The sequence below is a fragment of the Mytilus trossulus genome, chromosome 11 (assembly GCF_036588685.1).
Source record: "Mytilus trossulus isolate FHL-02 chromosome 11, PNRI_Mtr1.1.1.hap1, whole genome shotgun sequence".
In the NCBI taxonomy this organism is placed as follows: Eukaryota; Metazoa; Mollusca; class Bivalvia; order Mytilida; family Mytilidae; genus Mytilus; species Mytilus trossulus.
This window is the reverse complement of record NC_086383.1, coordinates 14776977-14803773: the sequence shown is the minus strand read 5'-3', so window position 1 is coordinate 14803773 and position 26797 is coordinate 14776977. Positions and strand designations below refer to the sequence as shown.

At 30.8% G+C, this 26797-nt stretch overlaps 1 protein-coding gene across 4 annotated transcripts in view; it reads right to left on the bottom strand.

The window, feature by feature from the left end:
• The window catches only part of LOC134690773 (arf-GAP with SH3 domain, ANK repeat and PH domain-containing protein 2-like), a 45564-nt gene extending 19600 nt beyond the window's left edge, over positions 1-25964 (bottom strand). For all 4 annotated transcript variants that reach the window (XM_063550816.1, XM_063550817.1, XM_063550818.1 and 1 more), the window contains exons 1-15: positions 25747-25964; positions 14899-14971; positions 14139-14219; positions 13292-13353; positions 12315-12439; positions 11695-11770; positions 11083-11136; positions 10475-10560; positions 9648-9807; positions 5977-6153; positions 5257-5304; positions 2445-2490; positions 1734-1782; positions 1156-1325; positions 163-296 (exon numbers count right to left, since the gene is read on the bottom strand). In XM_063550816.1, coding sequence (XP_063406886.1) covers positions 163-296; positions 1156-1325; positions 1734-1782; positions 2445-2490; positions 5257-5304; positions 5977-6153; positions 9648-9807; positions 10475-10560; positions 11083-11136; positions 11695-11770; positions 12315-12439; positions 13292-13353; positions 14139-14219; positions 14899-14971; positions 25747-25872 — 1467 coding nt within the window. In that variant the 5' untranslated portion in view covers positions 25873-25964. The remainder of the gene's footprint in view (positions 1-162; positions 297-1155; positions 1326-1733; positions 1783-2444; positions 2491-5256; positions 5305-5976; positions 6154-9647; positions 9808-10474; positions 10561-11082; positions 11137-11694; positions 11771-12314; positions 12440-13291; positions 13354-14138; positions 14220-14898; positions 14972-25746) is intronic.
• Between the last annotated feature and the right edge of the window lie 833 nt (positions 25965-26797).

Below are 26797 nucleotides of genomic sequence, written 5' to 3'. Positions count from 1 at the left end.
ATGAGAATATTTAGAAATAAATTGTTCTTGAAGCTTGATTGGAAGAGCAGGGATAGTAGGCTGGAGCAGATATAAAACCCTAAATCACCATGGTCTGTTCCCCTCACAAATTGATTTCACAATCAAAACAAATAATAATTCCTTTATTAGGTCATAACATACCAGTAGTTGTGAGGTTCCTAATTCATCTATAACAATACTCTGAGTTCTAGAAATATGTACACCTAACTGTCTGTGGATACCACAGCATTCTAAACAGATTAATACACCTAAATTTGTGGATAGCCACTCGGGATCTGAAATATATCAAAATAAACAGATAATATAGCTAATTGGTTGACCGCCACTCAGGATCTGAAGTGTAATTAAATAGAAAAATAAACATTACTCACTGTTGGAAGATAAAATAGTCCAATACAGGAACAGTATATTCAAATCCACATTATTATCACAATTTCAAGTCACAGCTTGGCATTATTAAGAAAATTTATTGAAAGAATTTAAATATGTTACCAAATGTTTCAAACATTTCAAAGTTATATGTTGTTAACATTAAATCTTAAAAGGAAGTTTTTATATTTCAGGAGAATCACCGAATTACCAATTGATTTAAACTCTATCAGGCTAACTACATGTACAATTTATTATGCCTCAGTATGTATTTTCTATAAAAAATCAAATACGAACAAAATGATCATTTTCCCAAGGGATTACAGTTCACCAGGTGCAAAAATATTCCCAAACTTTCTTATTTTTCAGGTGTTTGATGTTCAGTAACTTCAAGATTTAGAAATGATGTTCTATAAAACACCACATCTGAAATTGTAATGTATTTCTTCTATTAAAATTTTAATTTGTTCTCAGATAGCTGGATATAATTTAACACCTATATAACAGTTTGAGTGATACAGCCATTTTGTTTTTCGCTCCCGTGTGGTGTTAGAAATAGTCAAGTGTCTCCAGGACAATAAATTGCTTAATACTTTCAATAACTATATACTGTAGTGGATAAGAGGACAAGTAAATATTGTTTTCAGTTTAATGAATATTTTTTACACATCATTTTTCGTTCCTATAATTAGATCTTGTCCTTTGAATAAAACTTGTAAAATACCTAGGAAAGCACTTTTCAGATAAATATTAGATGTTTCTTACCTTTTGCATTGCAGTCACAGCAGACGTTGTTTCCAGGCAACCTTTTAACAATTTGTAGAATACTCCCTGTCAGTTCTTTTACATTTTGGTTTATACAAGGAGAATTTGTGTTGTCGTGAAAAGCTTTCATTAATACTTGTTCTTTGGCGTTATTTAAAACAGATATCCACCTGTTCAAATAGAAAATTGAAAAATGAAGAAAAAAAACAATGTACATAGGTTATCTTTTACCTTTCCTAGTCATAATTCATATTCTATCTAAGACTTTTCCTAATTCTAAGGTTCGTCATATTACTTATATGTCATGAATATTTCAGTATAACTTTAATTAACCTATGTGATTTTCTATCTTTAAATTTCTGTAAAAAAAGCCTGTGAAGTTTAAGTTGGTCTTATGTTAATTCAACTATTCTTTTTGGTCCCTTTTGGTTGTATAGTTCTTTCTACTAATGTATACATTTCTGGCTCACAAATGTTTAGGTTTTAATGTTACCAATGAAAGTGAATCTGGAAAAGTACTTCTGACACTCTTAATTTAACTTTCCAAGTCTAACTACGGGTATGGAAGTAAGACTTACTCTTTCATGCTATCCTCATCTTCAGCTTGGAAATGATAGGTTCTGTTTTCTATAATGACAAAAAAAAAGATTATATTAGTATGTTATTATAGCATTATGTTTCTGATACTTTTATTTTCTACACAATTTTACTTTTACATTGTAGTGCAAATTTTCTTAATGTGTGAAGACAAAACAGTAACTTCTGAATATGTGTAGCACTGCATAATATTGGGTTGCAGTTTCCTAAATAAATGGGTACCAAGTATGTTTTAATAGAACATTCCTAATTTAATTTTTAGAAACTGTTTATATTTTTACTTTCAAAAGTCAAAACATTGATTGAAAAGGACCATATTCCTGCCAACATAAAATATAATTTTAAGAAAATCTTGGATTAAAGAAAAGTATGTGTGTACCCAAGAAACAATCCATAATTGTTAAGATTAATTCATTCGTAACATAAATATTCTGTGATGACCAATTAGTTACTGTGTACAAATGTTTCAACAAAGGAAATATGAATGGAAAATGTTCCTCAATTTGCACTGAAAAAGGCATATTACACAATACCATAAAAAAAATTTGGATGAGTCATTTACTTTTTCATATTTTACACATTTTTAAACATTATTTAAAATTAGAAAAAGTTTAAAACAACTTCTTTTTCTTTGGCCAAGTTGCTCCTACAGTTTTAAATACATAAATACACGAGTAATGAGCAACACTTACGAGAGACTAGATCAAAACACTTTTTACCAGGATCATCATGTACTAACTGAAAAATAAATAAATATATTTCTTTTTCAAAAATTGCAGGAGGATACAAATATATATGTATATATTTCTTTTATTATGATATCTACTTTTTTATCTATAGGAAGACTAAGAGCTTAGATACTTTGATTCCAGAAATAGATTTATTGATGGTTGGTTTCTTACTGTCCAGAAGCAAAAAATCGAGAGATTGAAATCACTTTAAGGTGTAACACCACTAATTCAGGCCCGGCCAGAAAGCACATACCAGAAAGTAGTACATATTTGACGCAAAATAGTATCTACGCATGAGTGTAACTTTCAAAATATGTAGGATATTTAGGTATTTTTGGCATCAAATGAAAGCTGAAGGACTGGTGATCATTGTAGAACACTTTTGGACTTTTAATTTTAAATATTTAAAAAACTGCAGCAAATTTAAAAAAAGAGGGTACATTTGGTCTGTTTGTCAGATCTGAAGTACCTGTTTTGGTACATCCGAACTTCTGGGAACCAGTTCTTTCTTATATGCCATGTAAGGTATGTTGATTTGTTCAGTAGAAGACACCATAAAGTGTTGCTTTGACATGCAATGATTGCCACTTTATTTGAACTTAAAATGAAAGAGGTGTGCCTGGTTGAAATGGAGGAATTTAACATAGAAAGTAATGGGACCATGAATTAGTGGTGTACTTCCTATTACAGAGAATCATCAGAAATCCAATTTTTAGAAGTTGTACCTTTTCCAATGAAAACAAGTCAAATTTGATGTAAGTAATCATGCTCAGTCATCTTTTTTTGGTTAACAATTTTGTTTAAGGGAAATTTCAGCTCTTGAATTGGCATACTAAGGTAGTTTAGCCTTTTATGGTCATACAACATGCATGCAGTTAAGACTTGACTCCAAGTTCATATTTTAGCATTATTTGTGAATGAAATCAATAAAACATGTATATTATGACTTGTGTATGGTACAAAAAGGCTCTTGATCAAATAATCCTATGATTTTTTAAGTTTTATGGTTTTTCTTATGGTAACCTTTTACAATCTAGGCAGATGGTTAATGCTCATATGAGAATTCCAAAATCTTACTGTACATGCAATTTTGAACCAGTATAGCAAGTTATCTAGCTGAGGGATATATAATTTGCTCTTAATAATCTATGTTTAACCACATAAGTATGGTTTATACAAAAAAAATACCCTTTTCCAATTTGAAGAAAAAAGGGGGGACAATATTCTCAATTATGTCTGAACTTTGGACTAATATATTTGCTTAATGAAGAACCTCTGATAAGAATATGACTATTGGTAAGCACATAGCCTCCCTGAAAGATATTAATAGATAAAACAATGATATTGAGAATAAAAAAGCATATTGACCAAAATCTAATATCCATATGCAGTTTTCTTTGAATAACCCATATACTACTACCAGTCCAATTTGAGCTTAAAATTAGTAAAATAGTTTTTGGACTTAAGCTTTATATGTTTTTTATTGCTTGAAATAGGTCAGAGAATGAAACAAAGTAATGCTCAAGTCAATATAGCAAGTTTGGTTCTGTTATAGGTGTAACACCACTAATTCAGGCCCGGCCAGAAAGCACATACCAGAAAGTAGTACATATTTGACGCAAAATAGTATCTACGCATGAGTGTAACTTTCAAAATATGTAGGATATTTAGGTATTTTTGGCATCAAATGAAAGCTGAAGGACTGGTGATCATTGTAGAACACTTTTGGACTTTTAATTTTAAATATTTAAAAAACTGCAGCAAATTTAAAAAAGAGGGTACATTTGGTCTGTTTGTCAGATCTGAAGTACCTGTTTTGGTACATCCGAACTTCCGGGAACCAGTTCTTTCTTATATGCCATGTAAGGTATGTTGATTTGTTCAGTAGAAGACACCATAAAGTGTTGCTTTGACATGCAATGATTGCCACTTTATTTGAACTTAAAATGAAAGAGGTGTGCCTGGTTGAAATGGAGGAATTTAACATAGAAAGTAATGGGACCATGAATTAGTGGTGTACTTCCTTAAGGTGGTACCTAACACTACAGGGAGATAACTCTGCAATATCAGCTAAATGTTTTAATTACTTTGCGTTGTGAAGGCAATATAAAGCTTCTCAATGATCAAAATAAGTGTTTGTCAAACTGTTATTTAACCAATGTAATTTTCTGATAGAACGCTTGGTTAAAATTTTTAGAATTTTCAATATTTTTGTAAAAGGGTCAGAATAAATACTTTGTCAAAATTTTATGAAAATTAAACTAGCCAAATCAATTTCAGTAAAAGTGTTGGTACCACCTTAATTGGTCCATTCAAAAGATCAAGTAATACAATGTGCAAAGATATCAAAGAACTAGAAATGAGCTGTTGATTTAATTTAGTGCTAACAAAATTTCCTGAATTTTGTAGGTAACCATTTTCAAACTTAAAAGGGCAGCTATCTGTATTCTAATGTATGACACTTTCAGGCTGGTTTGGCTTTACATGTGTGTTCCTGTCTGGACATAAATTGTTATTTTCCAATCTGTGTGTGTCTGTTTGGACATTAAGTGACATTTTTTCAAATTATCAAGGACCTTGATCCTTGAATTCAAAAGTGAAAATAGTCAACACAAGAGAAGACATAAAATATATCTTGCTTTGTATCATAATATGGATTTGAATATCTTTTTCTTTTTTATGTACTAGTAGTAATACTAATAAGTTTCTTTTACTTTTATTTGTTTATAAGATATTTTTTTAAACAAGATGGCAAAATTAAATGAATACTTACCTTAACCTGGCAAGTAAGTAGATTTAATTTTACCGGGTCTTTACTCTCCTACAATATACAAAACATCTATTTTCTAATACACAAGCAGTATAATAATTTTTCATACTGATTAACAGATCTAATTTCTAATACGATACTTATCAAATTTTGTATCATGATTTCCTCTTCTTAATTATTTGTGAACATCCATATCCTTAAAAATCATACATTTAGTCATCTAATATATTTTATTCCACTTTTTCCGATATCTATTGGTAAAATTCAGACTTTTTGATATATAGATATAAAATAATTACACTCTTTAGTTTTTGGTCAGGGTTCAAAGTGATTATTCTTTAGTTATATGTGTACTGTCAAGAGTATGTCCTTTTGTCATTTTGTCTGGGTTGTCACAAAAATACAAATTGCTCTCAGTCCAGGAAGATTGGTACCGAACAAAATAAATGAATCCACTGTACATGTTTTCAATGCCTTACCATTCACATAAGTATGAGACTAGTAACTTAGTAATATTTTTTCCTATACAAATTTTGAAGATGTGGTATGTTTGCTAATGAGACAACTTCCAACCAGAGACCAAATAATATGCATATATGATTTGCTAGTTGCAGAAGGCTGAACAGTAACCTGTATATTTGCACATCATTGTCATTTGATCTTAGATTCGAAGTTGTCTCATTGGCAGTCATACCACATCTTCTTAATATATTGATTACTTACATCCGAATGACCTATAGACATTATACCATTAACAATCCTACATTTTCTCTTCTGCCATATTCTCTTCATTCTTCCCTCGCTCTTCTTAAGAAGGTTTCCCTCCTTTTCAAAACCATGCATTTTATTGCCTTGTAACTGGTGAAGGGAATATCCACTGGATACTTTATTGGCTGCAGGCTGGAAAGATATCAAAATTTATCATATACTTATGCATATAACGTTTAACATAAGTAAGACTGTGATTGAATTTTTGGTGTTAATAATCAAGCAATATAATTACAAATTATTGTTCTGATTTTTTTTCTAAGTATGTTTGAGGTTGGATACCTGGGTGAATGAACAAAGCAAAAAGTATATTAATACCAAACATTTAACAAGGTTTTTTTTTATAGTTTTTTGGTTTTTTTGGTAGATCTTGAAAGTTCTGTAGAAGACACAAAATTATATAAGTACTCTTTGAAAAAATATCTCCAAACATGCTTTCCCCATCAACCACGTATACCATAATAACATTCTGAATCATGCAATATTAAGTTTTTAAACTCAGATCCTTTTCCAATTTTTAGCCAAAATCATATATCTATCATAACTCAAAGTAAAAAATGCATATGTCATTATATGTTGTATTAGCATTTTCTGGTATTCTGTATATAAGAAATTCACTGATGCTTTTCTGCTTTTTTATGTAAACATAATTTGTTTCTATAACCATGATATGAAAAACAAACAATTGACATACACAACACCATGAATAAAATTCTGAAACAATATTACAGCAGATTCCATTGAGTGTGTAGCGAAAGGTAATATCTTTGGTAAGCTTGCTTGTTAGATGAACCTTGAAGTCATTGCTAGGTTAGGTATACTACCCTCCTTACGAAGTAGCACAGTCCAACAAACAGATTGACTTGTTTTCTGTCGGACTAGTCTATTCTTAAAGTAGGGTAGTTTACCTAACCTTACAATGATTTCACGGTTTAGCTAACAAGCAAGCTTACCCAAGATATTACCTTTCGCTTCAAACTCAATGGAATCTGCTGACAAAAGTTAAAATACCAACATTCACAAAACCATGTACTAAATCTTAAAGATGGAAGAAATTAAGCCTCTTCAAATACATGAAAGTCTACGCCAAAAAAACTTTTAATTGTCAATTTTGAAGAATAGCAGTTACATTTAAACATCATAGTTCCAGCAATGCTATAGCTTCAAAGAGTACATGAAAAGGCTTTAAACAAAAGCAAAATTTTACCCTTTTTTCAAAGTGAAATAAAATATACTGAAACTTAAAAAAAAGAAAATATGCATACAAAATAATCATAACTGAAGGTCACATGGAAAACAAACTATAAATAGACAACATGCATCGTACAAAAAATATAAAATTTATTTGTATAAGTTTAAGAAACAGCAGAAGAGCTTAAAGAGTTGTGCTTTGTAACATTATACAAAGCAAGGCTCATTTAGATGTATTCCTGTTTCAAAACAAGTATTAATAAATTTTTATTTTTTTTACAAAATATGTATAATGTTTTTATCCTGCAATTAATCTTGTACAAAAATAAATTTCTCTCACTTTTTCTACTTCCCAGCCATGGCCTCTAATTTACAGAGCACTTTCATAATTGGTCCCAAATTATAAAGAGGATATAAAATTCAACAGATTTAATCCTTTTATTATCATTGAAAATTGATCTTGATATAATCATTGTAAATATCAAAAGACAACATTATGAATAATGTATTGTTTTAATAAATACTGTGGATTCATTTATTTTCGTGGGTACCAATTTTCGTGGATAGAGGAAAAATTACATGTTCGTTGATATTCAATTTTGTGGTTTTGGCTAAGTCTGCATACAAACTTATAGAAAATATGTTATTCGTTGAACATTTAATTTCGTGGTTCACCTGTACACATGAAATCCACGAAAATTGGTATCCAACGAAAAAATAATGAATTCACAGTAGTACATCTTTCCTTGTACATTCTGTTAGATATTTGCAGGATAAATACATTTAAAGTATTGACTACCAGAGGAAATGCAACATGTTGTGCTCGACATAATACAAGACTCTTTTTATAATCTATGAGTTTTCAGGTATCTTGCAAAATAATATTGTTATGATGAAACTTACTTTACCTGAAACAGTTTAAAACAATTTTCAGCAAAAATTGGCAAATGTATAAAATTTTCTAAGGTTATTGCATTTATCCAAAAATTTCCAAACCACTTTTATTTTTACAAGTGTATGTTACAAACAAAAAAAACAAGCATTAAATGGGTAACATTTAAGGAAAGACTGTAATATTTTTTCAGTCTATGAATAAATAACATAAAAAATTTGGTGCACACTGAATAACGCACGTAGCGAGTTATTTAACAGTGTGCACCAAATTTTTTATGTTATTTCGAATAGACAGAAAAATATTAGAAGACGCATTACATCCAAAACTAAATTATATTATATTGTATCGTTTCCTCTAGTATCAACACTGTAACATGAAGATAAGCTTTACACAATAGATTACCAGTCCTAAAGTTGAGTTCCTGTTTTGTTTGCCCAATAAAAATAAACCACAAAATAATATAAAGATATCTACTTCAGCTAGATGTTATTCCATTTAAACAAACATGGTATCTATGAGAATGACACTTTGAAAATGGGAGTACAATGGATTTTGCAATTTATCCATTTATCTATAGAGAGAGTGCCACCACTAAATACCATGTATTCTAAATATCATTAATAGTTAGGCAACTCTCTAGATATGTTTTATAAAAACATACATTGTACATGAGAATGGCACTATTAAATGGTATATTATGAATTTATAATTTTCTTTAAGATCCAATTTGGAGGACAGTTTAAACATTTATATATTGAGTGTGTGTCAACCCTGAATACCGTGTATATTTAACATTATAAGCTCAAAGGCAACTCTCTATTTTGCCTGTCTGATAATTACATGATTAACATGAATGAACATTTCCCTCTAAATGATTAAATATTAATTAAACTATATAGTTTCATTGCAATTTGTTGAATCAACAAAAGCTTTTCATAAAAACTGGAAAGCATAGTACAGATTTTAGAAGTTAGAAGTTACGCTATAAAAACCTGATTAGAAATTGTGTAGATTGCTGTCTATACACATGCAGACCTAACTAATTCTATAAACTCCGAAATAAATCATGCTTTTAAGGTTCTTAATTTTGATATTGAACTAAATTGGTTGTGCATGTGTAATGGTGTTAGATTTGCTTAGAAAATTAATGTTATCATAAGCATGTATAACAGATTTTAGTAAATTTTCCAACCTGAGTGTGCAAAAATATTTCTGGCATCATTGAAACATTCATCTTAAATAATGTGAAAAGGATATTATAAGATAGTATTCCAATCAATAGAAAACTAGCCCTAAAATAGTTCTTTATCATATATTTTGTGAAAAATAGAACAGTTGATTTAAGTTTTTTTTTATACAGCCTTTAAAAAGTTATCTAGTTACACAAATTTGACCAAAAGAAATTCCAAACTTATTTGTAAGTAGAAGGGGTTATGGGAAAAAAATCATTCCAAACCCTACATTTATTTTTGGAATAATCCAAGCCTCACTATGAGAATTAGTAACACCACATTTTGACCTCTTATTTTGGTCTACTCACTTCCTTATAAGATGCCATTGAGCCTTTCAGGGCATCCCTAAGTTTGACAAGCTCATTCCTCTCCTGATTCTGGGTGCGTTTGATTGTCTCTAGTTGAGTTACTAGCTTATCTATGAACGACTGGAAGTGGTTAATGGTTTTTAGTCCTTCTTGGAAGAACCTGGAAATATAAAATAAAACAACAGGTATTTTAAATATTAGGTCAAACCACAGGTAATTGAGTATTGCATTTTTGTGATAACAATGTATTATATATAACTAATACAAGAAATCAAAGATCGAAATATATAAATTTATTAATGTCTGTAGTACTTACAAGTGTGATATATCGGCATTGTTTGTTAAAGCACGTCTTATTTTTATATATTTTAATTCTTAGATCTAGTTTATGACTGATAATATAAAACATAAAATGCAAAGAACCAACATTATGTCTTTTTCTGCAAATTCTAAATCATTCTTTGTCATGAGGATATAACATAGGAAAATTGAATCAAAGCTTTCCTATCCAACATTTATCTAATACCTAAACTGGAATTTATATTTGAGTGTGTGGGAGTTTCCTGTCCTTAATCAGTAGGTGGAAAATGACAAAATACTGAAAGCTATTTTTGTAAGGGGGGGGATACTGTAAATTCATTTTTTTTGGAAGGCACCAATTTTCGTATATTGCTAATTTTGCCAAAGTTTGCATACATAAAAATTGTTGTTTACGAATCCACAAAAAAAATTGTATTCCATGAATAATTATTATTCAACATAAGTGACTTTTCAGTCAAAATCATGTTTTCAGATAACAATACAGTCCACATCTATTTGGTACTTACATTGTCAGTGCACGATAGTAGTCTACTAAATGCAGCAGCAAATCTACACCTTTCTTTGTCTTGATTTCATTCACCCTTATCAAGTACTGAAATGGAGAGAGAGAAAATGATACAATGCAACTCACCATGCTATTTACTTCTTTAACTTTGTCATCAGACATGGCTGACTTTTTCATGTTGTCAAATTTAATTAAAGTTGCAAAGAATGCGAACACTGAATTTGTACTGGTAACCAGGGGTTTTGACAGACTGTTAAACAACTGTCAAGTTTCAGCTTTTAAACCAGGTTTAACCACTATATCCCTTAAAGTATGCTTGTGTTATGGTTTGTTTCTTAAAAAATATACATAATGCCTAAGAAAAGGTTACCGGTACTTCATTTTCAAAGTGCCTTTCCCTGGTATTATGACAGTAACAATGTACTTTTTTATGGAACCACCCTATGTCAGAAATATGTTTTATATTTTTTATCATTTTATTCCACTTGTTAATAAATACAAGGTTTTCCAACTGCTCCTGTTTATTTTGTACCTCCACAAAGATAATAGATATACTACCATGCAAATTAGAACATTTATTATTTCCAAGTCCTATTTAAATTTTCATACCTCACACAACTGAAGTTGAAAAACTTTTCTTTCCTTTTCCATTTCTTCAGCAATCTGCAAAACAAAACAAAAATAGATTTTTTTCTTTACTTATTATTATTCTTAAATTAAGATTTTTAAATGGGTAGGAAGACTCATAAACAGAAAATTTATATTTTTGCTGTATTGGTTTAATATGATATTACTTTATAGAATGATGAGGGGAGGTAATTCTAAAAGTTTCATCCCTGTAGTAATTTTTTTTTTTTTTGCATTTTTGCACTTTTCAAAACTTTTTAAAACTCTATGGACTTTACTAAAATATGTTCTACCATCAACAAACCACCTATTCAAGTATTTTCATGGTAACTTTCTTGCTTCCAGAGTGGAAGGTCATGAGTCAAGGTCAAACCAAAGTCAATTACAAAGCAGGATAAAAAAATCAAATAGTTCTTATTTCTACTATGAATTTAATTTGTTAAGAGTTCCTTTTCATCACACTTCAATATTTTCTCATTCTTATTCATGCAAAGCATTGCCAATGGACATTCAACACTAATTCATCAACATCATTAATAAACAAGCATTTGTTAATATGGAAACATTTGCCAGCCATTCCTTTATAAACCCTACCTCTGCTCCTGTGATTGTCTCCCTTGTCATACCAACTTCTTTTGCCAATTGTCGCTTTTCCTTCTCTATCTTTGAACTTAAAAGGAAAACAAATCACCATCTTTATTTTTATATATATATATGTTTAATTACTCTGGATGAAAGGAAATCTGTATGGTTTAGATGTAAGTACAAAAATAAAATTGAGTATGGAAATGGGGAATGTGTCAAAGAGACAACAACCCGACCAAAGAAAAAACAACAGCAGAAGGTCACCAACAGGTCTTCAATGTAGCGAGTAATTTCCGCACCCGAAGTCGTCCTTCAGCTATATATACCAGTTTAGTGATAATGAACGCCATACTAATTTCCAAATTGTACACAAGAAACTAAAATAATACTAATGTATACTACGGAATTTGTATTAATTTTCATGGGACTTTGTTTGAATAGATGAACAACAAAGTGTACATTTCTCATAGAGTTGTATTAATTTTCATGGGATTTTCTCGCTGTATTAAAGACCCTTTGATAGACTTCAGCTGATTTTGTGCTCTTTGGTAGGGTTGTTGTCTCTTCAACACCTTTCCCTATGATAAGAAATATCAACATGATCAATACTTCAAATATTAAGAACTTACAATTTAGTTTCATAGTCTTTCCATGTTTTATCTAATGGTTTTCTGAGGTCACCTTTCACACCCTTTAAATCATTCTTCAGGAATGTGTCAAGTGGAAATAACAGCATACTGTGTAACTTAGACACCTGTAAAAGACATTCAAATATTAGACAAATATACACAGCACAGCCATCTCAGAGAAAACATCATTTTGTACAAAAATCAGTTAGTTTTCCCTTTTGAATTGTTTGTCATTTCTGTGACTTTTATAGCAAACCTATGTGGTGTGGAGTTTATTCATTGTTGAAGTCTGTACAGTGCATATAATTTTTCATTGACAATCATATTTTTAAATAAATGAAAAAGCCTCTGGAGTTACAATGTTTTTATTCTGAGATATGATAAATAGAGAAAACTAAAAACATTAAATCAAAGTATAAGTATACTGAAGATTTCTTGGTATTTTTCATATCCTTTATCTAGCCTTGAAAATTTTAGAGTTGAATGTTTAACACCACCTTTATTGGTGAAAGGAGTCTGCTTTGTACTAGGAAGAGAGATGGTTTTACACTAGTCGTTTTGGAGCCCTTGAAAGCTTGCTGTTCAGTGTGAGCCAAGGCTCTGTGTTGAAGATTGCACTTTGACCTATAATGGTTTACTTTTATAAATTGTGACTTGGAATGAGAGATTTCTCATTGGCACTCATACCAAATCTTCTTACATCTATACATATGTATATGAGTTTGATTCTAAATTGACCTAGCTCGTCAATAATAGTCCAAAGAATTGATTGATATTTTTTTTGTTGGCAGGAGAATACCTTTGCTAGTTCAAAGGGTAACAGGTCATTTTTTCCTTAATCCATGAAAATTGAAGCAGCCAAAAATAAATGAGTCCACCATGTCAACAGCTCTGCAAAACATGATCTGCAGAGGTCTATAAAATTCTCACAAGCTCCCCCCTATTTATCTATGAAGGTGTAATTACCCTACACTTACTAATTCATTCATGGAACCAGACAATTCTTTGGTGACTGTAGAAAATTTGTTAAATGCATCATCTGTAACAAACAGAACATAAATGTTAATTTTCATTTTTTTTTTATCTTCACTGTCATACAGTGTGCCGTCTTCATAAAATGTTAGAATCATAGATTAAACTTAATGCTGCCACTGAAGCATGGCATAAAAAAAGTTGTTGATCTTTGCCTACCTATTGTTTCATGATCACTGTTATTCTTTATATATACTGTAAAGGGGTTAGTTTATGCAGAGATGCACATTTTGTAATTTTATGTCAAAACCAGTTTTACTATTAAAACCTCTAAATTACTTATATATATCATTTATAAGACGGTAACTGAGTTTATTTTTTAAGAAACATGTGGTTGATAGGACCACAAACTATCTTAATCCAAAAATTTAACATAACTCAATTCAAAACTTTTAACAACTTAATTCAACACAGGATATGGGTTTGGAGAACCGAATCACAGTCCATATTATACGTTATTCAGGTCTCAGACAGGGTATATACTGTGACATTCCCGGCTTAGAGTTTATATCCCCTGAGCCGAAAGCATGTCCTTATTTTCCCTCTGTGAGCCTCTGACAGTCTGATAGCTTTTGACTACGACACATAGTAACCGGTGTTATGATGACGTTTTTGAGGTTCCAATTGCGGATAAAACGTCATATATACCCCGGCAGTTTCCGTGCTGTTATCCAATCACAAACCTCGACACATTTGTAATCCGTAATATAACATAATGCCCCACTACTATCCAAGGTAGGGCATAATTAGGAATGAAATGCCCATATTTTTTCATCACTGTTTGATATTTACCGACACAAGGTTCTTGTTCCAACTGACTTTCTCCAACATGTTCGATATTCTCAGCTAAAGTATCTTCACTTTCTACATGCTCTTAAATATAGATAATTAAAAAATGTATATATTTGATATAATAATAACATGAATAAATAAGTCATTTTCTACAGATTCAATTAACATTTGCAATAGCAAATGAAGAATGGGAGCTGAATATCAAGCCTACACTGCACATGTAATAAAAAGCTTAAATCTAGTCATTTAAAACAGATTCAATTTAGATTTTATCAAATGAAGAAGGGATGCTGAATATTAAGCACAAGGCCATCCATATATTTTCTTTTTCTTTCTATTGTATTTGTAAACACTGTAATGCTTATTTTGACATAAACATAAAGTCAGATTTGCAGTATGCAATTTTTTTAAGTAAATCTTGTCTTATTCTAATGAACAGTCTAAACCCACTGAATTTGTTTGCAGCTGTCCTAAGTCAGGAACATGTTGTTCAGTGGTTGTTGTTTGTTGATGTGGTTCATAAGCAGTGATAAATGTTCAACATTTCTTATTTCGATTAAACCATTGGGTTTCCTGTATGAATGGTTTTTTTTGGCCCTTAATAGCTCACTATTCAGTGTGAGCCAAGGCTCTGTGTTGAAGGTCATACTTTGACCTATAATGGTTAACATTTTACTAATTGTGACTTTGATGAAAAGTTATCTTATTGGCACTCATACCACATCTTCTTAAATCTATATTCTAAGGTATGATTTCTTACTTTTGATGGAGTTGTATAAAGCTTTGACTGACTTCTTCATCTTCGACACACTGCTTCTGTCTACATCTAGTTTCTAAAATAAAAAAAAGATGAACATGATTAAATTATTGCAAAAACTCTTCAAACAATTAGGGTTTGTTAAAAAAAACCTTAACTACGGTTTATTTGTACCTATGAGGGTCTTGCATGGTCTGCCATATTAATCTTACCAAATACTATTCACTTAGCCACTAAGCATAGGTAATTTACAAGGACACGAGTTGCATTGTCTCCCCTTTGCACATATTTTATCCACCAAAAGGCAATATATATCTAAAAATATTTTATACATATTTTAAAGAAATGTGTGCTTTTTAACACTTTTACAATATAAAGATAGATGCAGTTTTCAATAAAATGAATGTTTCCTAGGGGCATAACTCTTATTAAATGAATTAATAATGATTTAAAGTCTGTTCTCTCATTTAAGGCTCCTGTCCTCCAGGATTTTGACAAAAAGGGGGCATCAAGGCAAAGTTAACAAGGGGACTTGTAAAATATCTTTGTATTACCATTCCCTTTATTTAAAACCCTAAACTTAACATCAAGAAACTGAAATCAAACAAATCATAAAGTTTAACAGGTTCATTCCTTTAAATTTAGGAGCATATTGTATTTTTGAATTACTTCCTTTTTTAACAATGTATCAACTATTATTTATCAAAATGATAAGAAAATCTTGTACATAAATTTCAACTGTAACAAAGTCATTGAAAGTCGTGTATGAATTATACAAAATCACAAGGAAGATTTATTTTAATATAAATCATATTTCAATTTTTTTACAAAAAAAAAATCAAGAGATTTATCACAATCTAGAGGAAATACATGTGACACGTTTATTTCTCTCTCACTTCCTTACACACAGGATTCATTTCCTGTTAACTGATAACCCTTGTATAGAAAAACCACTTCAGCCATTTCTGTTGTTTACTTTCTGTACAAATTTTAACTGGTCAAAACTTCATGTACTTACAGTAAAACTTGTAAAAATCGCTAAATCATAGCAAAGTTCAGGACTTGAAGGTTCTGAATGTGTCATGCAATTCAACTATGCACATGACCCGGAGAACTCATTCAGCAAATTACAAAATGCATGGTCATGTTTACAAGTATCAGTCAGAATATTATCTTTAAATCTTTTAAAAAGATCCAAAACATGATAGTCTAAAAATGGTCATGGAATTTGAATGTTACAGTTACAGTCTTTTTCATCAAGGATTTTTGTCTAAAAAACATAAATATAACTCTTAGTCTTAACAGGTATAAATATGGTAAGAATATATCACCTATACAAATAAGTACATTTACAATGTAATATGTCTGACAAAAGGCTATGCAAATAACCAGAATTATCTGTACTGAAAGAGAAACCATCAGAATTATCTGTACTGAAAGAGAAACCATCAGAATTATCTGTACTGAAAGAGAAACCAATTCATAAACGTTAGACAGTTAAAATTATAAAAGTGGACAGTTTAAATTGGATGTGTACGTAAAAAATGTAAAATATGTTATTTGACACTTTAATTTTTTATTTGAATTGAATTCCTTAAATCAGTATTTAGGTTATTTAAGACCTGCAGATGTATACATAGACCTACAGAAAAATGAAAACAATGATGTTTTTATTCCTTTCTCAAATTTCAGATAATGTGTAAAATCTGAACTAATAGATTATCTATCATGTCTATAGGCATCCTTTAATTTGGTTTGAATACAATATTACAAACTTAAAAAATAAATTGTTTAAAAGGTCAGTTTGGAGTTATTTAACAAAACCCTTAAGATCATTTAAAGGTAAACATGGTAAATGTACCTATGAAAATTCAGTAGTTGATTTAGGCAAAACAAAAAAGTATGTGTGTTTACTGTCACATGCTAAACGAAAATAGGGTAGGTAGGGATTTTTTTTATTTTTATTTTTTTTAAACATAGTCTATCATGTCTACAGGAGCAACCTAGTGACTTCCAAACCACAGTGCTTAATCAAAAATGGTCCAACAAAATTTAGAGTAGGGGGGATTAGGGTAGATGGGGATTTAGAAAACACTCATACTTTTTTGTTTGGCCTATATATGAATTCAGTGGTTGATTTAATACATACATCATGTGTAATTGGTAGTCTTAAGTTTATAAGTACATTCAGTTTGAAATCTATACATCAAACAAAAAAAAATGTCTGATCTTAACCTTTGAACATCATCCAATTACATAACTACATAGAATCACACACCAGTGTTTCCCAAATTTTTGGAGTAGTAGAGTTTAAAATCTTGAAAACAACATTGAAAAGGGACACATGCATGTAGCTTTCTAGTTCAACATTTACGTGTATAAGTTCAGTCTGCACCAAGAAAATTTCCAACTACTAGTCCGAAGACCAATATTCTGCCATTCTTCTTATGTGCCTAAACAAAGTTTTGCAAATACTTGCTAGTCCAAATAAAATTTTACTAGTCTGACTAGTGGCTAATGGTGCAGACTGTAAGTTAATTAAAAGAAATAAGCATGGCAAAAATCATGAATTACATGTACATTCAGGAAGCTGTTTCACAAGATGCATTGTACTATAGCTAGTTTCTAAAACTTCTTCTAGCTTGGTCAGCTGGATATCATATGTATACATAAATTACCCTGATGGTTAAATATCATTTTTATGCAATGCAGTCAATGGTGCATTCTTTCCATTTAATTTGATATTTGTGCTACTTATCTAATACCTTTAAATAGACACAAGTTATGTATATATACGTTTTACATATAATTATTGAAGGGTATAATCACATGAATTACATGTAATTCAATGCAATAATTTAAAGGTAATTGAGAAAATTAGGCCTGTTACTGGTCCGAGACCACCATTGTCGTCCCTTGATTTTCGTTGTTCACAAATATAGTCCCTAGTGTTGACAGTGGGTTACTTGCCATTAATTTTTATGCCCCTTCCAAATTTATTTCTCCATGTTCACTGCCTCAAATTGCAAGAAGGGGGATGAAATTACACTGTAAAAAAATTTGGGTCCAGAATTTTAAAGGAAAGTAGTGATTTGGTCCAGCTGAAAAAGGTTGAAAATGAGCACTTCGGAAGCTGTCAAAAGATTTCAAGACGCCCTAAACTTAAAATTGTCCATATTTTGAGTTAGAGACGATGAAGTTTTCTATAAATTTGATATAATTTGTCCCAAAAGTAGTACAACACACTGTAAAAGTTTCTTTGAGAAAGCGCAGGTGGGATTTTTTTTATTTTCATTTATGTTCTAAAAGAAATGCACTACGAATTAATTGTGTTCTCGGACCTAAGAGGTGAAATCTGTAAATATAGAATTTGTACTCTGGCAACTTCCCTAAATGATTTGATGGTGTCAACTTGTCAAATAGCATGAAACTAAAGGATTTAAACTTTTATTTTATAGAATTTCTGCAAAAATGACCAATTTTGGCATTTTATGGTCAAAATAGGCATTTTATAACTTTTTCAATATTGATGCATAAATGGCATCCTGACTTTCTATCTGACAGGTTTTTATGGGTCAATATTTGTGTTTCTATGCCTTTACCTGCTTCTTTTACTTATTTATGAACTCTGAATCTACAGAAAAGAAGTTTATCTCAGATAAAATGTGCAAAATGTGTTGTATAAATGACCCTTGTCTAACGCCTTGTTTGGATGAAGGCAATAGTGGGGAGCTTGGTATATAAAATTTGATGTCCATATTACAGACCTCACTAAATTTGTATCAAATGCACTTTACAATGTCTATTGTACCTGTTCCATTTCACATAATAAATTTCTTTTCTTCTGTAGGATAGCAAGTGGTTTAAATATAAGCCTGTTGAGAATAAATTGCATGCAAGTTTTTCCCTAAAAAGGCAAAAATCTTTGTTTCAGCCCATACTGCTTGTAAGAAAAGTTAATTGCAAGAGTCTTTTTGTGCTCAGATTTGTTGTATCATGTCACATGAGTATAGAAATGATAAAAAAGACACAAATTTTTATTTCTTATAGCCTCAATATGCATTTTTTAATGTAAATATGTAGCACGGCCTTAATTGACCCTAAATTTTTTCCAGTCTTACTTGGCCTAAGACCCTTTTAAACTAATATGATATGTTATTTGTAACTTTTCTTTCCATTTAAAGTACTTTAAATACATATGTAAGGATTATTTATAACTAAAAAGCTTCACAAATTAAAAATTGCTGGAAAATATTACATCTTCATGTAAGGCTCCCCTTCATTGAAAAACCTGAATTTTTAGGCACAGGCTCATATAAATTTGACTTTTGAATAATTATGCCAAGTCTGATAAATCAAATGAGTACTCTATTGCTTTTAGTACATGATAAGTTATATGTTAAGGCATTTAAAAAGTATTTTTTTGCAATATTTTAATTTTTAAAGCCCCAAATGTTGATAGTTGAAATTTTTCAATTTTAACGTCAAAATTTTACACGTAAAGATGAGTATAGAACTTAAATTAATGTCTATACTGTACATCCTATTGTCATGAAACTTTGTAAGCAGTGTTATAATACATTAAGCTTTGTTCATACCAAGTTTTTTTAAGATTTGTCAACTCTTTCTACCCTATTAGGTCCGAGACCACCATTGTCGTCCCTTGATTTTCGTTGTTCACAAATATAGTCCCTAGTGTTGACAGTGGGTTACTTGCCATTAATTTTTATGCCCCTTCCAAATTTATTTCTCCATGTTCACTGCCTCAAATTGCAAGAAGGGGGATGAAATTACACTGTAAAAAAATTTGGGTCCAGAATTTTAAAGGAAAGTAGTGATTTGGTCCAGCTGAAAAAGGTTGAAAATGAGCACTTCGGAAGCTGTCAAAAGATTTCAAGACGCCCTAAACTTAAAATTGTCCATATTTTGAGTTAGAGACGATGAAGTTTTCTATAAATTTGATATAATTTGTCCCAAAAGTAGTACAACACACTGTAAAAGTTTCTTTGAGAAAGCGCAGGTGGGATTTTTTTTATTTTCATTTATGTTCTAAAAGAAATGCACTACGAATTAATTGTGTTCTCGGACCTACTACAGGGGTCTTTGAAGTGATAGAGGCCCTCATTTTGTACCTTTATAGAATCAGTTGTGATCATAATAAGACTAAAATGTATGATTTTATTTTAAAAACAACGTGATAGCAATATACGACGAAATTTTTTTCAAATTTTGCGGTCGTATAAAAATTGATTTGTCCTTTTCTCATTATCTATAGGGGGCTATGTATATACTTGGGGGAGGGGGTGACTGAGAAGAGTGTGGTCATGAACTTAAATAACTGGGATTTTTTTATATTTTACTTGAGACTTTTTTTTTTTTACTTTTAACTAGTACTGCTATCATCATGGTCAAGTATCAAATAAGGGCTGATCAATCTTACATTTTATAAGTTTGCGGCTGCTTTTAAAATATCATGCATTCATAAACTCCTTGAATTGTTAAAATATAAACATATTGTAGATCATGTAATACAAAACTGAATGTTACATCCTGTTTAGATTGTGCATGTGCTTCTGTTTAGGTGCATTTAAAATCTGAATTTGATAATTTTGCATATATAACATTTTAGGCAACTAATTAGTATAAAACACAGTCAGGTATATTTTCTTTCTAAAACGGAAAAGAATTATATGCAAATGTTAAGACAGACTGGCTTACTATATTTTAATTTCTAAATACAAAAAAGGAGTTCATAGTATTTTTTCACCATTGCTATATCACACAGGTTCCCGTAAAATTTTGACGTCATAAAACAAAATATCTGACGCCACAATGGAAAGTGATTATGTATGATGTCAAAATTTTAAGCGGCCGGGTCAGCCAGGATAAGCAATAAGGTGTATAGATTCAAGGATGCTAAAATGTATATTCTCTGTCCACGAAATTAAGTCCTAATAATTATCAAGGAATTGTATATTTAAAAGGAATGGAAACGCGGCCGACTTCCGGTCCAACGATTTACAGAAAAGAGCGACGATTTACAGAAAAGAACCGAAAAGGACCAAAAAGAACCGAAAGGGACCGAAAAGAACCGAAAAGAACCGAAAAGAGCATACAAATAATGTTGAAAAAATGTATATATAAATATATATATAACTCGTCTAAATAGCTATCAAAAGTACCAGGATTATAATTTTATACGCCAGACGCGCGTTCGTCTACATAAGACTCATCAGTGACGCTCAGATCAAAATAGTTAAAAAGCCAAACAAATACAAATTTGAAGAGCATTGAGGACCAAAAATTCCAAAAAGTTGTGCCAAATACGGCTAAGGTAATCTACTCCTGGGGTAAGAAAATCCTTAGTTTTTCGAATAATTCAAAGTTTTGTAAACAGAAAATTTATAAAAATGACCATGTATACAATGTAATTGATATTCATGTCAACACCGGCGAGGGAAGAACCAAAATTTGCGAAAGCAAATTTACAGATCTAACATTGTTGGGTTGATGTTTAGACGAGTTGTATATACATTATGTACACAGCCATGTATCACCATCATTGATGGCGATCCGATGGATACATCTGTTGTAGGGTTGTCACTGACTCAGACGTACTTATAAATATATATATATATATATAGTTTAAAAGTAAAAACACCAATGTAAACCCCCTCGTAATAAAGGAATGTATAATTCAAATTTAGAGTGTACATTGATATGGATATGTAGACTTACAAAAAAGTTAGATTTCCCTGTATCAGATTGAGGTATTTAAAATTTTGAAAAAAAATAATCAAAGTGTCATTTCCGTTGTTTTAGAAAATAGAATTGTAAAAAACATTTGAAGAAAATTTCATTTCTTGTTACATGTAAACCTTGGCAAACTTTATAGTTTTATAGTTCGTTCTTATGTTGTCCTGTTATAACGTACACTATCCCAGGTTAGGGGAGGGTTGGGATCCTGCTTACATGTTTAACCCCGCCACATTACTTACGTATGTGCCTGTCCCAAGTCAGGAGCTTGTAATTCCGTGGTTGTCGTTTGTTTATAATGTGTTACATATTTGTTTTTCGTTCATTTTTTTTTTTACATAAATAAGGCCGTTTATTTTCTCGTTTGAATTGTTTTATATTGTCTTATCGGGGCCTTTTATAGCTGACTATACGGTATGGTCTTTGCTCATTGTTGAAGCCCGTACGGTGACCTATAGTTGTTAATGTTTGTGTCATTTTGGTCTGTTGTTGATAGTTGTCTCATTGGCAATCATACCACATCTTTTTTTTTTATATATTTACGATGTTCTTGGTTCGTTCTGGGAACAGTTTATGTTCCTGATTCGTTTAAATTTCTTAATTCAATTTACGGTATAAAACGATTGGCTACATGGGAATAAAAGGATATTAATCAATAAAAAATACATCATTATCTATATATTATAAATTTTGTGCAAAACACAGTGATTTTCTTTCATCTTTTAAGGAATATAAATAAATGAAAAGCGCACCCGCTTTCGCCCGGTATAATTGATAATTGTTTACTCTTTATATAGCCGCCATATAATAGCGTATAGATTAAAGGGTGTGAAAAAGTTAATGGCATGTTTATTTCTATTAATTTTATCCAATAAACCACTTAAAACAGATATGTACATGTAGATCAGTGAAATGATGTCAGATGGTGATAAATGTTGGCCTGTGGTGCTTCATGTATCCTGGATGTATCTACAGAGAAACTTGTGCATGAAGATAACGGGACTTTTCCTTGACAAATTCAAATCCTTGACATGTTTAACGCGTCAAAGTAACAATTAATGTGTTTTCATTGAATATGTAATACACATACACATAAACACAAAAAAGAACGAAATATTCTTATTAATATATGTATTGTAATGTTGAAAATGAATTAGCGACCAAGATTGAACAAAATAATGACACTCAGCTTATAAATATAATTCACTTAGAACGATTGTTTGACAGTAATGAATTGATATCTTTTATTTTCTTGTCTGTTCTATGTTTTCTATTCCATAAGATAGGCATCGGACCCTACATATATAATTTTTCACATGTACAGTTAGTTAAAATATGTAGTCCTGTCGCAGTATAAGGTTTCCTAATAATAAACTTTTGTGAAGAATATCTTTTTATTTAGAATAGACTTTATATAATTTTGCAATTTGCTAATTTTCTTCGATTACAAAACATTTCGATCTCCTTTTCGGTTCTTTTCGGTCCTTTTCGGTTCTTTTTGGTTCTTTTCGGTCCTTTTCGGTTCTTTTCTGTAAATCGTCGCTCTTTTCTGTAAGTCGTCGAACCCCCGACTTCAAAGAAAATATTATGATGCATCTCTTGCTTTGACCGGGTGTTAATTACACCCCATCGCTCTAACTGGCTCATTACTTATCTGGTATAAGTTATCGAACGTGGTCATTTAATCTGACACTAGTTATCTAACTTGACAATGATATTTTTTTCTTCTTATAGGCATGTTTTTATAATAAAAAATAATGAACTAAAACATCATTCTAAGGGGCATTCTGTTTCAATTTGCTTGGCGTAAAATAAATCATATTATTGTTTTTTTTAGAAGATAATTCGAAATACACATTCTATTGTAGAGTAACGGTAAGTAAAATTGTGTAGTACGAACGTGGTAAAGTAGCTAAGTGATAAATCATGAAACGAAAAATAAATTAATCCAAGAAAAAAAATATAACAATACAACCACATGCCAAGTTACTAATAAAAAACTTATTATTCATTTTTTTTTTATCTTGATATTTCATGAAGGTATGTCACAATCAGATGATATCGGACATTTTACGAGTGTTAAAAAGTTTTCATGCAAAATAAAGGACATTTTAAAAATGTAACTAAATGACTGTTAAAGAAAGAAGTTAATAAATTATTATGAAGGAAGGAACATGTTAACAACTGCAGTATAGTATCTAGATAAAAGAACTCAGATTACAGGTGTTATAATAAACAACGGCATGCGGGATGTTCCAATTTGCAGGTATAATATATCATGTATCAATGATAAGCTAATTTGTGTCTTACATACTTTTAAGATGTTAAAAATTAATAATGTCGAGCTCACCTGCTAAATTATGCAGAGATGCAATAAATTTTCTAATTAGAAACAGTTAAAACTTTCCCACATTCGCATTTTATTTATTTTAACACCAAAGGAATACTTTTGCGGCCTCTGCTGTTTCGTATGGTAATTTGCGGCAACGCTTAATAATGGCAAACTGCATTACCAAACAACGATTTAGTATCTAAAGCAGCATTTGACCAAAAAATGCATAACATCGTACATGGTATATAAAAAGGCACAATAAATCCCAATCGTGTGTCTTCTATATATTTCTTGTCTGTTATTTCAAACAAAATGGCGTCAATGTGAACTATAAACATGGAATTTTGAAAAATCATAGCTAATTCGTTTTTATCACCATTTTCATAAAACCAACACTATACGATAGAAAAAAGACTAAGCTTTTAAATCATATGTCAATATCCCATCTATTTCAAGTAGTTATTTAACTTATACCAAAATACAAAGTGTCGATGTATTTGTTGACGCACAACTTCAAATTTTCAACATGTTTCGAAATAAAATCATATATATTCATGATATTGTACCAATTACATTTAGCATTCGTAATTTAGACCAAACTGTAGGAAAATATTCCTTCTTTAAAATGATATCTCATTTTTTCACTTTTTTCTTTCTACTTTCCAATATAATGAAGAAATCGTAGTGCACTCCCAGATTAATAGACATATTTTGACAGATTATTGAAACTCAAAACTGAAATTTCGAAAAATCGTAGAAAATTCTTAAAAGTTACAAGAAACTTCAAAAAGAGCGTAATCGATAGAATAAGATTTCAGCTTCATAATGATATCAACTGTTTTGTTTTGCACTTCGTAGTTTTCAAGTTTTTAGAACAAAATCAAAACACAGTATTTTTTGTTTTGTAATACGGATGAAACTCCCTCAATTTTCAAGACCGAGGTCTATTCTAATGAGAATTTACTCAATACAATATTACAAACGTATGTTTGATGAGGCATTAAAATGATACCTAAGGCCTTACTTTTTGCTAGGAATAAAAGTTTATTCTTGATTTCGGGTTTCTCTCTCATTTATATCGTCTCAAGCAAGATGACCCCGTGAATTAAAAGAACGATTTATATGACAGGAAATGGAACTCTGTCATGATTTTTTATATTATTCATCATACTTCCGCCAGAGCAAGACATGGTTTATAGCTCTGCGGGTGCGCTGCGGGTATCCTGATTGTTCTCGAGCCGCGTTTCCATTCCTTTTAAATATACAATTCCTTGTAATTATGATGTCAAAAAGGCTTTTATATTTTGACGCCTTACAACACCTCTGTAACGTGTCAAAGCAAAAGAATATAAATAGCCTTTCAAGACCTCATTATTATTTGGACTACTCGTGCATGTATAGTGACAGTGTACTACACAGTAGTCCAAATAATTATGACATCTTGAAAGGCTATTTATATATTTTTTTTCTTTGACACCTTACAGTCGATGTAAGACGTCAAAGAAAAAAAAAAATATATTAGCCTGTAAAGACATCTAACTTCACTGATGGCGATGCTGAAGTACTCTGACATACCAGGGTTGGTAAAAAAGGATTTAAAAATAAATGGTCTGTCACTCTGTGCACTCTTGACCCTCAGATACAAATTAGAACAATTGTATTTCAATGGACAAGTATGCTTTCATTGGTAAGATGCAATGTATATAGAATATTTATGGTTGTATACACCTAAACATTTGTACACAAATAATTTGTCCACTCACTTCCTCCAAGGAGTTTACTGTGTTTCGACACTGCGACAACTTCTTGGTGAAAGACGATGTCGTCGGTGAATTGTAGTCGTCCCATGTCTCTTTTAGAAAGTCCGAGACGGTAATTTGCTCGGGCATTTCAGTATATTTAACGCTTCTGTTGGAACATTTAGGAAGTTTTCATATCACAGGAAGTGAACTTGTCCCACTTGTCGATTCAACATGGCCTCCCTAATTTGCATATATTGGAAATGCTTAAACTATGATTGCATCCCTGACCTTGTATTTATATTGTTTGTCAATCTTTCCTTGTTTCTTATTTAAAATAGTATCGAAAACAAGTTAATAATTTCTGTTGTGATCTTTTTAATATTTGTATTCCATCATTTAAGCATACTTTTAGAATTAATAGAACTGTTTATTGGAAGTGTGTGTACATAATATTATTGATTATAAATTGAGGGAGAAAGAGTTACTATCCCTAATATGGTCAATTTTGTAAAAACTAGTTTTATTTTCTTTAAAATACTTATATTTATAATTCACATATAATTTTAAAACAAAGCTATAAACTATAATCATATTCATATGTGAATTTAAAAAATGTAATGTGAAATTAAGAATAAGGTAAAGTATAAAATTATTTTAAACCAAAACAGACAAGTTATGTATTCAAACTGGGTGTTCACCGATTACAAAAGTCGTTAGCAGGATCTGCTTACCCGAATTTCGGAGCACTCAGTCTTTAGTTTTTAAAAATATTTGAACTCTTTCTCCTGGATGAACCAGGAATATTATCAATAATAATCAAAAGGTAGAATAAGTTCACCAACAGGTCATGTCTTACAAGTCCTTCGAACCATTAACTGCTTTGACTTATAATTAGTCATGTCAAGCATAACGAGTCTTCATAATGTTTGATTTTATCTAGGAGCCAAGAGTATTTCTTCAAAACACTTATAGCCTTATGCCTATATACTTATGATAGTCCCAGATACATCGAGTTATTGCATCTGATTGTATCAATTAAGTGTTTTTAAAATACCACTGTCGGGGGACTCCC